Here is a 17588-nt window from a genome sequence, read left to right on the forward strand (position 1 = left end):
AAAATCCCAATCTGCTGCTTTACTTTTCATGGGTTTGTAATTGCAGTTGGCTACGAAGGCATGTATTTCAGCCTTCCAAAGCAAATAAAATAAAACCTCATAGCCACATACTGCACCATGGAAAAATGTCAGTGAATACAATATGGCTATGCAAAATACTAACAAACTTAACCACAGAGAGAGATAGAGAGAGAGAGAATAGGGAAGCATTAAAAGCAGGGGAAATGGACACATACAGTCTTCAAAGAAAAGGTGGCCATTATTAAGAAACTGAAAGGATGACTTACAGCCTCTGGTATTCTGGTATGATGGGACATGCTTCACTCCCTCCCTGCCAGCCACTCAGAAGCACATTAAGATTCCAGCATAACTTTAGGTATGGCAGGTGTCCAGCCCCATGAAGGAAATCTTTCAAACTGATTACAGAACCTGCCTTTTATTAATCAAATAATCCTTGCACCCCTGGAGCCAATTCTCTCATAAGAGGATCAGTTTTGGTTACTGTAATGAACCCCATAATGATGTCATGCATAATTCCTAATGACACTAGACAGCAAACAGAGTAATTCAAATGTCTGTCAGCCTGGGGAAAGCAATCCTATGAGAAAGATGCAAGTACACCCTCAATGCCAACAGTACAATGATCAGAATAAGGACTATTTAAATAATGTTAATTAATGGGTTTGGCTATTATCTGTACAAGGGGTCAGAAACGTTTTCTGCAGACTGCAGAAGATACTGGTGTGCTAAGGGTGGACAGAGGGGGAGTCATGAGGGTCCTGATCCTTGCTGTGGCCCCTTCTCCACTGTCCGACCCAAGGCATGCATGCCAAGCAAAATGCCTTTGTGTGCTACACTCTCACTCATGTGCCTACCACCCCTGATTTTTTTCTGGGGGGGGGACTAAACAATGATACTTTTTTCCAGAAAGAACAAGAGTTTACATAACTGGGAAGATATCTGAAAATAAGAATAAGCTTTGTGAATGCACTGTTTGGCAAGAACAAAGAGAAAAAAAACCATGCAGACCCCCAATTCAGTAAGCATGTACTTAAATCTAACTGGAAGAGTAGTCAGGTTGTAGGCAGTGGGATTATCCATATGCACAGATGAAATTCTTCACTGGACTGGGCCTAACTGCAAAATGACATTATCGGTGGGTGTATAGGGCAATCTGGACCAAAGTATGTGTTAAAAGATACAGATGCACACCAGCTGCCATTCTCATCCACATTGCAAAATCCAGTGGGCATAGTAATGCAGCTGCAAAAGAGCTATCTACGGCTGGCTCTACATTTGTTTGACATGCTTTAGAGCAGCCTCAGAGTGTCTCTAAAGTATTCCATCTGATAACATTTCATTATAAGAAGCCTCCTGCCAGCTGGGGATCTCCAGGGTGTGTTGTTGCTTTAGCTGTGCCCCTCTATTCTCCACTGAAAGAGAGAGAGTTTAAGAGACAAATACTCTGCCTTTTCACCAGCTGAATCCGTCTGAATCCCAGGCTTGGAATAAACTTGCAGTGAGTTTGTAAGGATCCCAGACAGTACAGTCATCTGTTGGACTATACAATCCCCTTTTATTTTCACATTGGTCATTGAGAGCCCATATATTCACTCTAGTGCACAAGGCTGATGCACTGCTCACTTTCCACTTAAACCCTCAAGATAGGCTTTATGTGACATGAATGACCAACTCGTGTACTTAGGCAGGGTTTGATTTGACCTTGAAATAATCTCAACCATCACCAACTAAGAACCTACTTCTCAACTACAATAATTTCATTGGCATAAAGCCTAGGACCCAGCCTCCCACCCTCCAAACTAATTTACTGATCAGAAGGTAGGAAGCACTCTATACAGGGTGACTGCTGCAGCAGGGAGAGATTGTCAGCAACATCCACTCACAGGTAGAATTTTGGGAGGGACACAAAGAAATGCTAGAATCATTACAGCTTTTCCAAAGCAGGCATCTTATGTATTTGTTTTAATTTCATAATCTTTGCTTCATTTAAAAAAAAAATAAAACCTCAGAAGAAATCCTAATTTTCACTGAGCTTGAACCCTAAGTATTTGGAACCATGAAAAGGTTAGTGTTAAAAGTAAATAAAGAGGGTGGGGTTAAAACAAGGTTTATTGAACAACCCCCTAAGCTCCAACCCTGTTTATTAACTAAAAATATTTAACGCTTACCTCATGGTTGTGCCCAGACATTCTAATTAGCTCAGCACTGCATTGTGGTACAAATATGAGGGTTAAGCCTTTTCCCAATTCAAATCAGCTGGAGTTTGACTGTGAACTTTGATCAGGGTTTTATGCATACATACACACACTGTCTTAGTCAAAGAACTTGCTGCTTTTGCATGAGGTATCGTTTCCCCCAACATAGTGGGAACTTTCTCTTTGGAATTACAACACAGATGAAGTCTAACCTTGATTATTGAGTGGCTCCTACCTCTCTGTAATAAACTATACTAGACACCATCCTGACACTTAACAGAGGATGGACCCAGCTCTGAGGAGCTCCCCATCTAAGGATAAGGAAATAGAGAGAGTTAAAGGAAAAGTTTGCACGTGTCTATCACCATAACATAAAAAGACAAAGATATAGCTGTCTGAAAGCAGCCTGGTGAATTGTTAACAGCAACAAAGGTGAGAATAAGACCACTTTTTAATCCATCCAGGCCTCTAAACACAGCACTTCCTTATTTTTTTTCAGGATAACAGCTGGATGTCAAGTGTTCCACTGATGGAATGTCAGATTCTTCCATCCTCACTCAGTAATCAAGAGAGTATTCCTGAAGAACTGAGGAAATTTATTTTTACAACTGTGCAGAGTGCCTACAAACCCTTTAGCCATACAGCATCTGGCTCAGATACTGTCCTTTGAATGACTCCTCTGTTGCCACAGTAATTAAAGATATCCCAGGTGAACCCCCAATCCCTTATCAGGTTCATTAATTTAAGTGGAGTAATTTAGCTCTACATTTTCTATACCTTATATTTCTAACCTTTATAGTGACATAGGCAAGCAGCAGATTGCAGAGGCGCTTATTAGCATCCTATTAAAATATTTTATGGGCATTATTTATATAGTGCCACAGGGAACTGAATATTTTGCCACTGCTGAATTGTTTGCAAGAATTTCTTCATGGCGTAATGGAAAAAGGTGATAGGAAATGAAGTGGGAAAACAAATTCCCAATGGGGTCCCCTACTGCTGTGAAAATATGGTCCACTGAAATCAAAGCAAGTCTTTGGAACTTAAAGCCCTTCTTCCCTATAAATTCACAGATTTAAAGACAGAAAGGACCATTGTGGTCACCTCAGATGGCACTCTATTCTTTCCTGGATGCCCAGACAACCAAATTTGGCCATCTACACGATCGCCTAAAATCCCCAAGATGCCCCTTAAGGACAGGTAGTCATTTTATTACTGCATGCATGGAAGGTACATCAAAGGCTACATATGCACCTAGGGTCCTGGGTTCTGGGCAATAACTATGGGCACACCCAGACTGGACATGCGCACTGGTGTGGGAGAGACAGTCCATCTGTTCCCAGATAGCTCAGTCTCTTTGACTTCCCAGAACACCACTCTAACCATCACTACACCATTATCCAGTCCCCTGTCTGGTGTTCCTTCTGAAGCCGGTCCCCTGGACAACCATGAGAAGAAAGTATATGGTAGATACATGGGGTGAGGAAGAAAATAGGCAAAGGCATAGCAAGTCAGAGGGTGTTATCTGGTTCAGTGAGGCAGCTGTTCACCTGAAAGGGAGGGGGCCTTAGGTTCTAGCCTGGGTCCTTGCCCCAGTGAAGTAGTATGTTCACTACAATTTTGGTAGCATCCTCTACAAACTAAAGGATGCCCTCTATCCCTACATAGTCACATATAGTTGTTCATGTGCATAGGGCTACCTGCATGGGGACAGAATGCCAACTTGTGCATAATGATTTTCTCTGGGACTTATACAACCAAAAATGCCATATAGGTGATAAATCTGGATGCCTAGACAACCAGAAAGGAGCAGAATGCCACCCTTCCTAAATTATACAGGCCACAGCATTTCCTGCTGGGATTGTTGTGCCAAGCCCATTTTCTGTTACTGAGCAAAAATATGTCTCTTAGAAAAAAAACCCCAGAGGTTGATTTAAAGATAACAAGGGATGGTGTATGACGTTCTTCCAACTGTAAATGACCACATTATTAAACATCTACACCTATTTCTAGCCTGAATTTATCAATAAAGGTCCCTCTACTCAGAAATCTTTCCCTGTAGGTATTTATAAATCATGATCAAGGCCCCTCCTAATCTTCTATCTGATACACTAAATAACTTGATTTTAAGTCTTTCCCACTTTTCTGTACAAAAAAAAAAGTATTTGCAATGAAGCAACAGGCTTGGAAAGGCATCAACAAAATGTTTAGAAACATTTTCATTGCTTGCATTTTAAGGCATTTTAATTAAGTCAAATCAGGAACAGACACTCATCTGCCAAAGAGCCGATAAAATATTTTACAGTGACACTCTAATTGACATAACCTGTTGTATAAATGCCTGCCATTTTAACAAAGGTATTAGAAATTAGTAAGAGCAAAGATTACTCAGTATGTAATTATTATCTTTGCTCTAATTATGGTATTTTTTTTTTATTAATCACAGTGCAGAACTTTTTGGACAGGTTTTGTATGGGTGACCTTGAAAACATCCTTCTCAGTCAGGGACCTTCTGTGACTGATTTAGTTTTACAGTAAAATCGTTAGCCCCAAGTAGTATTAAGCTTATTATCCATTTAAGGCCTGATCTAGAGTGGAATTAAATGAATAGAAGATTCCCACTAACTTGGGCTTCGAATCATGCAAGTCGCTAAAATAGACTAGTTGCTCTTAATATAGCTCAGGAATTGAAATCCTGTTGGCAGCAGAATTGGAGTCATGCATACAGCCCATACAGGTGTGTATAACCCACATTTTGCCATGCGTATACCACTACTAATACCCAGGGTAGCTGGAATAAAGCCAGCTTAAATACTCGTGCATATGACGATAGTTCAGTGTGGACACATCCTAACAGATGTGGAATGAACTATTCCATTCCACTGGATGACTTTGGCAGTTTCATGCCTAGAAGGATCACTTTGTATAGCCCCAAAGGAAGTACCCTCTAAAATAAACCTTTATCTGATTCCAAATACTTTCCAGAGGAGCAGTTTAAGAGACATGGTAAATGCAGGGGAAAGCTTGGATCAAAGATAAAATGGCAATTATTAGTGTTTTCTAAGAAATATCTACTGTATTAGAAGAAAACAGAACACACACAGCAAAGCCAAACTCAAAGGTCAGCACTAAAAGGGGATTTCCTAGTGATCTGAGGCATCATGGTAAAAACAACTGAGGAAGACAAGCTACAAAAAAAAGCATGAAGATGACAAGGCACAAAGCCCAACTAATTATTCCCTTGTGGAAGGGAGTTAGTGCAAGAATAGAAAAGTCTGGGTGTGAGGGCTGGTTAACTGCACAGAACCACTCAGTCTGTGGCTAATACTGGACTCAGCCCCATTCCAGTGACCTCATGACACACTTATTTCTTCACATGCTCCCTCTGACCTTCCTTGTCTCACTAACGGACTATTCTCTAACTCTGCTGGCATGGCTTGCAGCAGAAGACTACATCCTCCCTTCCTTTCAAAAGCCATGGATAAAAAGTTAATGTTTTCCCAAGGAACTGCGCCACCTAGCTTGGCTGCCAAAATGCATGACCTGCAAAATCTCAGTGGTTGCCCTTGGGGACCATTGGAGGGAATGGTGAAGGGCATGCTGCATAGCATCCACTCCCTTTCTGCATTTTCTGAAAGACTCCTGTGCTTTCTTACCCTATTCTCATCCCTGTATAAACAATGCGTCTCTAGTAAAGAAAAGATGTGCTTGGTGTGACATGCTTTACACATAGCCTTGATATTACAAACCCTGCCCAGCTTGAGAGTTTTTCTATGAGGACTGACCAATTTAAATTAAAGCAACATCTGTGCAAGCAGTTACAGCAGCAACAATAATAACCTCTTGGAGAGATGTCTTGTAATTGTGCTATTCAGTCATTACATAATAAGCTTTCTTCCTCTGTTCTCCCTCCCCCACCTGTCAAAGAGGTGATGCTAGCATCCACTTCTAGTGGAAGAAGATATTGTTCTGCTTTCCTAGGTATGCAGTAAAGTGCTGACGCCAATGCTTTCCACCTCCTAAAGTTCATTACATGGTTTTATTAATTAATAGACTCAACATCCTATCACACGCTGCACTTGAAATCCCCCTAGCATTTGTGAAGCAGGCAATTAAAGCCATAGGTACTAGCACAAACAGACACTGATGGACACTAATATTCTATTAATTTAATGGTTTAGTCAATAGCTGTGTGATGTCCGGCCTCAAATGCTTACCAGGCCAAAGGGCAAAATATAAACTGAATAGAGAACACAGCATTCTGATCTGAGTCACCCTCAATTCAGATTAACTCCACTCAAGCCAATCAGACTGCTTTAGGTATACCCTGAGGGAAGAATTTGGGTCACTGTATCTACAATGGGTAGAAACAAGTAAGCATAGAGAAATAGTAATAATCTACAGTTGTTCTGCAGAGAACTGAAATAATTGCCACATGACAATTAGGTGCAGCTGAACCTTTGTTTAAGGAATCTGGATATTATTAGACTTCTGCTTCATTTACACAAAACTGAATAGAAAACACTACCCCTGAACTTTAACATAATCTAATGGAAGGAGGGCCATTTGGAAACAGGCAGGCCCTCATCATTTGCTTGTTCACGCTACAATAAACCATTTAAATAGTCAAAACCTGGGTTACTCTTGATTAAGCCAATGCAATGCCCCTTGTCATTGTTGTCAGAGGGGTTTGTTATAACAGATACTGTTCTAAGAGTAGCCAAGGTGAAAACAACAAAAGAAAGAAAGAGAGAGAGAGGAAAAAAATCACTTACTTGATATTGTCAAGACAGCCAGATTCAGGTTTCAGTATGGCAGTATGATGAAACATTTTATAGAGAGCAATCCCAAGGAAGATTACATTAAGCTGCAAGTAAAAAAAAACAGGAGGGTGGGGGTTGCGTGATACGGCAGAATCTGAAGGTAGAAAAGTAACTTAATTCTTTGTAACAGATGAGTTGCTCTGGGAAATTAGCTCTCACTGCGCTACAGTATTATAGAGCCTGAATTGCAGAAGATTGCCTACTACTTCATAAAGGTAAGCCAGCTCATAGAACACGGGAATGGTAATACCACCGAGCCACATAAAGCAGTGGTGTCAGGGCTGTTACAAACACAGAGCTGGTCTCAACATCAGCAGCAGCGTTCCAAATGATGTTGGGGAAAATTAAAACTAGTTACTTTTGACTGCTCTTCTGTGTCTTTGGGGTGTGTGCTAATGGAAAAAAAGAAAATCAGTCTAGGCTTGTTGTTCAGCTGGCCCTGTTAAAGTGAACAAAGCTGCCCTCAATGTGTGTCACTGTGCACTTTTCCCAATTCCTGGTAACATGGCAGATGTGTAGGAAAGTCATTATTGTTAGAGGTGCACGGCGATAATGATTAGAAAAGAACATCTTGGCCTGCTCTGTAAAGGGCAGATTGTGGCTCGATAGCTCTTTTGCTAGTGAGGCTCTCAGTTACTGCAAATGAGGTCCTGAAGACCCAGGCCCAGTGAGAGACAGGCCATGCTTACAAGGTAAACTTATGATGCCTGGCAGTGGCAGTCTCAAATACATCATGCTGCTGGGGATGGACTCCCTCCTAAGCCATGTCAGCATGGTGCCAAAGGTGAGCTAATTAGCACAGTGCTGGGCTACGTGGCTCTGTCACATGGCCACAATTACTCTGCTTCTGGTTCAGAAAGCAGCCCACCTGAAGGAGCACATCATGATTGAAGGTGCTGCTGCCAGGTACAGTAATTTTATCACGCAGACATTTTCACTGTGGGAAGATGCCCTGTATTTCTTTATTTCTTAATACGCAGACAAAGATGGCTCTGCAAAGACAAGTGTGAAATATGCTTTCTTCAAACCACATGTGCCTCTGTCTTGCACATAATCTGGCTGCTTTTGTGTATGACAATGCAGTCACTATAGGTTTAACTGGTGGTGCTAACTTTGCCCTGATGCAAAAGGGTGAAGGGCTCTGGAATTACATGAAAACTAGTTATGATAACTGTGCTAAAATGAGTGTGTTGGGCTTGCTGCACGAGTAGAACTACTTTATATTTAAAACAAAGTATGAGCCATACTGTAGCGATTTCAGTACGAAACAACTCCAGCTGCCTCTGCAGCATGATTCTTTACCTTGTTGCTATGTTATCTGATATGCTGGCCAAATGCATTAACTGTGAAGTCACATTTATTTTGACTTCTACAGTGGGGAGGGAAGGGGGAGAAAGAGGGATTCTTTTCCATGCATCACTTTATTCCTCTTTTCAGATTTCCCTTTGTGCATAAGCAATGCAATGCTTCAACTTTGGAATTCAAAGGGATGGGAGACTAGCGTACAGTGGTATTAAAATAAGAGACCAGAGCTTCGAAACGGGTGGTAACATCAAACAAAGCTTGCCAAGTGACCTATCTGAGCAAGTGTCTGTAGCACAAATTCACTCTGCAGCATGCCTTTTCCCCCTCAATAGGATCTGATCAAGTATTTCTGAATGCAGTGTTCTAACGAGTGTCTAATTGCTTGTGTTAGGTGGGGTCAAAGAAATGCATGCCTTTCCCAAATTAATCTATGTAAATTAAAGAGAAAGAGTAAAGAGACAGTGAAAGTTTTATTCCTTGACCTGAGAGACGGAATAGTTAATTTGGAGTTCTTACCATAATTATCAAGGTCGCCGGTCCTATAAAGCTCCAAATGAAGTAGGTGTCAAGTCGGAGCCAACATCTGTAATGAAACACAAGGGACAGAAGGCATTCAAGGACTGCGCCCAGAACATATATCAAGAGTGAGAGAGTGACAGAGAAGAATGCGAGCTGCAAAACATTCCACTGGGAGACAGGAAATATTACATTGCTTGTTCATTTAAATGCTGAATTATGTGCCCAATTTCTGACAGTGCTATTGATTGAGTAAGATAATTACCTCGGAAGGAAGCTGAGGAAAAAAAATGGCATGGGGCCTAGTAGCTAAGGCCTTTTGCGTCTGTCACAGAAAACCTCATAAAAAAGGGAGGGACTCTATGAGCAGCCATTAACTCCCTTAGCTTTAAGCAATTCTTTTCTCTCCAATTATGGTGCAACATAACCTGTCTGTCAACTGTCAAGCAAGGTGACATTTTCCTGTCAAGATGTTCTGAGCAAACTCGGTGCAAAACTGAAATAAATCCCGGTACCAGACGACTGAAGCTTAATCAGATTTGGCAACCTCACCTTCCAGGGTTTTTTTTTTTTTTTTTTTTAAATCTTCAGAACCTGTGGACTGTATTGTTCTAACGTTTTAGGGTTGCAAATGATCTCCAGTATCACATAAAGCTGATTCATGGCCTAAAACTAAATTATTAATCACTTAATTTCAGCCACATTTAATACGCCCAAAATTTTTAAGGCCCCTGGGAAATTACATTTCCATTCCTAGTTCATTTGAGGCGACAGGAAGATAAAATGGAAGTGACTAGTTCCTAGACAGATGAATATAAATCCCAAGGAAGTTACATGTGATGCTGAAAATAATAACATCTTGTCCTGTTTGCAATGTTGCCCATTAAAGTTGTGTTTACATGAGGGCAACTAATAAAGTGTAAAAATACTTTTATCCTAGAAATTAAATGGATTTCCTAATTAAATGAAGTGACTAAGCTTGTACATGTTAATTTATCGTGATGTGACAGAGTGTAGTTCAGCAGTTCTAATGCTGCTGTGCCAGGGGTCTGAGCTGAGTCTTATTCGTTTCAGTGGAAATACACATGAACCAAGGAGTGTGTTAGCAGATCCAGGGAAGGCTTTAACTTCTAGAATTTAAATTCTACCAAATTAAGAATTCTTCTTTCTATACCTGATAATTTTAGGATTCATAAAAATTAATATTTCAAACTGCAAAATTATACAGGGATAGTATTTTTCCTTATAAAAACATGCACAAATAACCATAAAAATACAAACTGATTAAAAATATATCACGCAAGCATAGTGATATTTATAGGAAGGCAACACAGATTTTAAAAAAGTCATTACTATGCTAAGAACACCTAAATTGTCACTGAAGGTATCCATCAGAATTTTAATCTGAAAGGTAAACCCAAAAGGCTTTCTTAATGAAGCCCCATGTTTCTTCTGCATTAACTGAAGTTCAAACTGCTTTAGGTACAGTTGGTGACAGACAAACATGAGTGGTTTTCAACTATTTTTAAATATATTTTTATGGGCATGTATGACTGTAGCACTGTGAAACCCAAAAGAGATCTGAGCTCTGTTGTGCTACGTGCTGTACAGTGCTGTAGCAATGAAATTTGGTGCCCAGGGCAAAGCCTGCAGCAACAGCCTGCCCTCACCCTGCACACAGATCCAGGGTGCACCCCCCCATGCTTGCCTGGGAGTGCACGCATCAGTAGGAGTTGCCCTTCCTCTGTCCCCGTGCCCCACCAAATGAGCTGCTTACGGCTGCATCCTGCACCCTACCCTGGCACCTGCTGGAACCCCTTCACTTTGGCACCTGAGATGGACACGCCACTTGCCCCCTCCCCCCCGCCATTGCTATGGCACGGGCATAGCAAAAAAGTGCCTGCCCTGAACACCTTTTAGTCTACACCAATGACACGGAAAAAGAAAATATTGTTATTCACATTTGATAGATGGAGAAACAAAGCTATAAAAGGCAAAGTGATAGCAGGCACATGGAAGAGCTGGAGACTAAACTTGCGTCTCGCGAATCATTTCTTTTCAGAGAACAGTTTCTCTCAAAGTACATTTGAGAGTACGTGGTGTGGACAAGGAAGTCCATTATCAAGCAGCAGTTGCTGACGATAAAGGTCTTGGTCAAGTTCAGCCCTTACATACACAGAATCCTCATTGTGTCAAGCAGTGCTTTGCAGAGCTTTAGTGTGTTCTGCTCTAAAGACTGAGAGAACAGGCCCTCCTCCAGCTACACTCAGTTGTGTTTGCAGCTTGCAAGGAAAGAGGCCAATTGAACATGTCCCGCTGTGGGGCCTTGACTGTTCCGGGCCAACTGGGGTATGCCAGTACCCCTCCATGAAAGTCAGAATAGATGCATCAATACACCAGCTGCAATATGAACATTTGCTCATTTTCCTTACTACATTTTCTGTGGTATGAGACGCACTAGTGTTAAGACACTAACACCAAAAAGAAAAAAAAAAATAGAAAGACTTTTAAAAAAAAAGGATAAAATTGAGAGAATAGATTTTTATCAAAAAATCAACTGATGATTTGTTATACTTTGTTCAGTTCTGTTTTGTTACACAGCCTTGGTGTATAAAGTATACCTTATCTTTATATATCTGTGTATATGCACACACACGCGCACACACATACACACACACACACACACACACACACACACATATATATAAAAAAGGTACATCTCAATTTTCTATTTTCAGGGGAAGCATGTCTCATCTCCGTGAAAATATGGTAATTGCACGTTAATTTTAATCAGCTGATAATTATTTGGAGAAAAGGAGAATATGTTGTGAACTGAAATTCGCTGAGAAATGGACAGAATGCCCATAGACCGATCACAGATATGCCATGCCATAACACTATTTTCAGTCAAGTAGAAGACTTTTTATTACCCTTTTAGCATGACAAAGTGTTTAAAACTAATTGAACTTAAAAATATTTAACTTGCAAAAAAAATCTGGCAACAGGCAAAATCAGTCTCTGAAAACCCTGTGGAGCAAGAGGAGCATGGCACATTTAAAGTTAGAAAGCAAATAGTTTCTCTTTGAGCGCTCAGAAGTCTATGAGCTCCTGAAGAGTGGGACGGCAACAATCCCTTGGTTTTAGCTTGACAGCCATATGGGCACAGTTGTTCCTGTCTCTGGGCACAAATTCTGCATCACTGGTCTCTGACTTGTGCCCTCTTCCTAAAAGCTAGCATTGCTCCCTTCCCATTTCTGGCAGCAATAGAAATCTTGCACCCTGGCTACATAATTCAAGGTGTCCATGCCCCACCTGTAACATTCTGATGTGGTCCCAGAGCTAAATTCTATGCTGGGGTACTTTACCAACAGCCTAGCTGACTTATCATCAATAAAAGGCATGAAGACAGCAGATTTAACCAGTTATCTGGAATCAGAAATGCTTGTAAGCACCACTTTGCAGTATTTCCTTAGCTCTAGTTGTCAGCTCTGCCTCCACATAGTGAAAAGCAGTATGGGCTTTTCAGTGTTATATGATCCGCAAAAGCCTCTCAGTGTGTGGAGTCCTCCTTCTCTGCTAGAAGCTTCGTTTGTTCGTCCTCACCAGTCTGTCCGACTAATCTGTCATTACATTTTAGGGAAGGATACAATAGAGGAAAAAGGAAGAGAAGCTTTACTGAGAACTCAAAGGAAGAACAAAGTAACTGGATTCTTCTGTGAGCAGCCAAGCAGTTCAGATCTTTCAGAGCCTCAACAGGAAATGCTGGGTGCTGAGCTCTTTTGAAAATGTAGCCATCATGCTCCAGAGCACAGTTTGTGGCAAATTCTAGGGTTGTGGACTGCCCAAGGAATAAGCACCTTACTTGTTTTTTAACTGACTGCATTAGGTCCGTAGACAAAAAATGGTCCCTTCTGTGCAAGGTGCCATACAAATGCAGTGTAAGAGTTGGTTTCTGCTATGAAGGGCTTGCAATCCAGATAGACAAGACAAGAACAAATAATATCAAGGTGAGAACAGGCTTGTTTTGTATTGCAAACTTGAAAGATGATGTTGCAATCCCTCACTGTTCCAACAGAAAGGTAGGCAGGCTATTATGAAACTATGTGCCCCACTCCTGAGTGACAAAGAAGGAACTCACGGGTCTGTATCTCATCCATCAGGAGATAAAAAGCCCATTTTTTGGTGGTCACCATGAGGTGGTGTAACTTTGAACCCATTTAAATCAGACCTCATTAAAAATGCAAATTAAGAACAAAACATCAAAACGTGGGCATGCTGCCAGCTCTGTTATAGAGATGTAAATTGCTAATCAGACAAGTACCATATTGAGCTTTTCTTTCCTTAAAAACAAAACCACAAACACAATGAGCTGAATAAATGAGCTCCTTGAAACAAGGAAGCAATCAAAGACTGAACTCTAAAAGTTTCTAATCTCAAGTTGCTGAGCAACTCCTGACCCTTGTACACAGCTGCAGTATGAGCACCAACTTGTTTTACAGCAAGTTTTTCTGCCAGCATCCATTAAACAAATGAGATGCTTCTGTGCCTAGCACAATGCATATCAGATTATCTGACACTCCATGGATGCTGTATATACTGTACATTTTGCAAGCAACAACAAAAACTTGCACTTTTTCTTCAAAGAGATGTACGCATATATTCAGTTTGGTGCTATCAAGGTGCTATGTGGCATTGCTTTTCTTTTCTTTTTAATTTCCTCCCTCCCACAGTGACAAGTAGCTATATTCAGCCAACGCTTTTTTTTCCAAATAATAAAAGCCACAAAGAGTTAGCTCTATTTTCTGCATGAAGAGAAATCAAATACTAAACTATCCCTGGTGTATATTAAATGTAACCAATAAACAATCATTAGCTGCCATTGGAGCATAAAATTTGCAGAACCCTAACATATCATACTCTTTATGGGAGTTGGGTAGTTTGCTTCACAAGGCTACGCAGCCTCCTCATCTCTGGGACGGAACAGCCACAGGATCTCTATATACAGTACATGTCACTGAAGGGTGGAATGATGTTCTGCTTTACTACATCTGAGTGTCCACATTGCTTACTTCTCTACCAGAGAGCAGTGAATGTAAGATATTAATATAAAATAAGTCCACAGTCACATCCAAGACACATCCTATAGGCAGAAGAAGTATTTTACAATAATATTAAGATATACAAAATGCAGACTACTGGATGATGGAGTTCATAGCTGTGTATATACACTGGGCATTCATTTTACTTTAGGACAGTTGTGTCACTTACCATGTACACCCAGCTTTAGTACATACCAAAGACAAAAACAAATATTTTTGGCATAATTTAGAAAGGAATTTGATCATTGGAGGATGAAGCTATCTATAAATATGCTGTATAAAATCTACTGAGCTATTTAATACACTGTTCCTCTTTTCTGAGATCTATAATAAACTTTGATGGTAAAGGGATGGGGCAGCAGGATGATAGGTGGCTTTGGAGTGTGGCTAGACATGTTGCTTAAGTGAGTTACACAGGCAAGGCCAATGAAGAGTCAATCCAGGCTCTGGTTCAGCAAAAACAGACAAACAAAGACAATTTCAGTTCATGCTTAACATAAAGCCTGTAAAAAGTTGTGCTGAATCCAAAAGGCCCACTCACATGCTTGAGGGTGAATACATGCTTACACATTTTACTGGCTTGAGGCCATCATCCAAACCAAAAGCCAAGACATTTGTATCATACCACCCACCACTGTCTGCTTTGCTTATATTAATTTTAAAAAAAAGTTTACATTTTTCCCTGGGTTTTTTTTGGATCTTCCCAGGACAGGGCATAAGGAGGATGGATTTGGTTAATAGGCAGGACAGAACAAGTGATGCTGAATCTTAAAACTGCAACCCCTGGGACTTACTTTGCAGCAAATTGTAGGTATGCCCATTTAAGACCCTGCATATGATTTGTTATGGTCATTAGTTCATGACATTTGCTTTCAATTATTTTTAGGAACTTGAATTTTCTCACGGTGTTAAAGGAGGCTTGGCCCGTAATAAATGTTCCTGACCCAACAAGCCTATTTGTAACCTATTGTAAACATCCCAGAGCCATTTCTGATTCCCAGGCCATGCTGTCCTCATCAGGGTTTCATTTATTTCACTTTTACTACTGAGTCGACAATTGGAGCCAGCCAAGATGTGCAGACATTTTTTGTTAATTTCATGAACTGTCAGATTTCCCACATTCAGGCAGAAAGGCAATAAGGTCTGAATCCTGCTCATCTCAGTCAGATGAGCCATCTCATTTGGCCCCAAAGAGGGGGGGGAAGGGGGGGTGCTTTTTAAGGGAGTCATCATGAAACTATCTAGTTCAGAGATAGGCAACCCCTGGCACGGGTGCCGGAGTGTGGCATGCAAAGGCATTTTGCTTGGTATGCATGCCTCTGGGCAGACGGCAGGGAAAAGGCCAGGTCTGTGCTGCCACAACAACGATCAGATCTCTCATGGTTCCTACACCATCTGCCCCAGCACACCAACATCTTACGAGTTGAGGTTGCGGGTGTTTTTGGCACTCTGCCCAAAAACAATGCCTACCCCTGATCTAGTTGCAGAAAATAAACCAAAGTAATTAGCCTCAAGTCTCTTAATCTGGCCAGTCTGAACTGCTCCTAAAAAAAAAAAAAATCAATGTCAGCCCCTGGTGTAATTAAACTTAAGATAGTATCACTATTGAACAGGCACTGCAGGATGTCGATATGAATATCAGATCATGGGTCACTGTAAACAATATGATAAATACAGGAATAAAACAAGGACAAATGACCATTGCTGGCTGCATTGCCTGGATGTGTATTATATTTGTAGTGGATTAAAAAAAAGATATCCCTTTCATTAGATCTCTAAACTGAGGACTGGGAGATGCATGATTACTGTCACAAAGTTCTAGGCAGAAAAAAATTCCAAACTACGCTAGCAGCTCTACTACAACAAATATGAACAGTAACAGGCATGCAAAAAATATATTCCACAGAATGCCTTACAAATAATGGCCAAACCAAGCAACTTCTCACAATTAAATTATGTATGCCTGGTGTATAGTTCACTACAAATTCTAATCAGTTCTACCCTTCTAATAACATTATACAGAAAAATACATCATCATCCATCAACCAGCTGGAGCACGATCGTTATACAAAACATACTGTATGTTTTTATTTTCCACTGTTAGAACGTGATAAAATTGAGCATTGTGGAATTACAGATTATAAACAAGTACTTTAGGCTTTATAAATATCTGTAAATATTTATTTGGAAAATCTTTTCAACTCATGTATAATAAATAAAGAGAATATGTGATAATGTGTTGAAGGAAAGTGATTTTATTGGTGTGAATATGCATTGGTTGCTTTACTTCTTGGTGACAAAGTTATATTGCTCACCTCAAATGAATCTCCATAAGTCTTTCTATATGGGCCTCATATATCACAGAAAAAATAATATAGGTAAAGCTTGTTAGAAAAAAATCATATAATTACATGGAAATGTTTTATTTATCTGCTGAAAATTTGTCTATCAAAATATTTTTTTACAAATAGAAATATTTCAATGATGAAATCCTGTCTTAGCCAACAAGAGCTGTAGTTTGGATAATTTGTGCTTCACTTTTGGCTGCGTGGTTGGATCAGACTACAACCCTCAGATGCATCTTAGGAGCCCCTACCATAGTGCATCATGACAGATGTAGTCAAGATGGGGACTCCTGTGTACAGGAAACAATGGGGAAATTAGCCAAGAAAACTGTAACTCTCATGAGATCCTGCAGCCACCTATTCAAAACAAAACATTTCAGGTTTTATGCATTCAGTTTACATTTTCTCTTGAAAGCAGATTCTGAACACAAAAATTGTTTCATCAAAAAAACAAAAAAAAAACTGGTGGAAAATTTTCAATCAACGTTAGCCACAGAAGATTTTAAAAATTGTGACTTTGTCAGTTTTTCAAAACATCCCAAGTCTAAGGACAGACTTCCTCAGTATAAGGTCTAACTGTCAAGGCCTTGGAAAGAAATAAAAATGGCAACTAAAATGTTTTTACAAAACATTAGGCCTGTGCAAAGTGGCAAGTATTCACTTTGGATTTGGATTTGGCCAATTTGGAGGGACAGTGATTCAATTTGGAGATTTGGATCACTGTCCTGAATTGAGTCAACCGAATCAGATTCGAAGATTCGGCGCCGCTTTGGCAATTCGGCCATAGACTAAAGAGGCAGCAGTCCTCACCATGCTGGTCACAGCTGCCTGCAGCTGGTAAGTCTATTATGGTAGGTGGAGGGGAGGAGGGAAAAGGCATGGGGGAGGGAGGGATTGGGATTAGGGCTGCGACAAGCTGCCCAGCCAGGCCAGAGGGGTGCAGAACTAGGGGATGCAGGAGTGGGAGCGGTGGGAGTGGGGGCTAAGCCCTGTGCCACTTACCCACTTCAGCCCAGAGCAGGCTGTACCCCCCACCCCACCCTGGCTGGGCAAGTGGCAGCAGGCCATAACCCACTGCTTGCCCAGCCATGGCAGAGGGGCACAGAATGTGGGTGCTACCGCCGCTTGTCCAGCTGGGGTGGGGGGGCACAGGCGTGGCAGCGGTGGGAGCAGGGGCTAAGCCCTACTGCTACTTGCCCCCTCCTACCCAGAGCTAGCCAGGTCTGCATTGCACCCCCCACCCCAGCTGGGCAAGCAGCAGCAAGGCATAGCTTGCCCAGCCAG

At 41.0% G+C, this 17588-nt stretch overlaps 1 protein-coding gene across 15 annotated transcripts in view; it reads right to left on the reverse strand.

The window, feature by feature from the left end:
- Positions 1-17588, reverse strand: part of ADGRL3 (adhesion G protein-coupled receptor L3) — an 875465-nt gene that overhangs the window by 94140 nt on the left and 763737 nt on the right. For all 15 annotated transcript variants that reach the window (XM_090036868.1, XM_090036867.1, XM_090036864.1 and 12 more), the window contains 2 exons: positions 8861-8927; positions 6992-7083 (listed from right to left, as the gene is read on the reverse strand). In XM_090036868.1, the coding sequence (XP_089892994.1) occupies positions 6992-7083; positions 8861-8927 (159 nt within the window). The remainder of the gene's footprint in view (positions 1-6991; positions 7084-8860; positions 8928-17588) is intronic.

The sequence above is a fragment of the Crocodylus siamensis genome, chromosome 2 (genome assembly GCF_052110815.1).
Source record: "Crocodylus siamensis isolate JL-2025a chromosome 2, ASM5211081v1, whole genome shotgun sequence".
NCBI classification, from domain to species: Eukaryota; Metazoa; Chordata; order Crocodylia; family Crocodylidae; genus Crocodylus; species Crocodylus siamensis.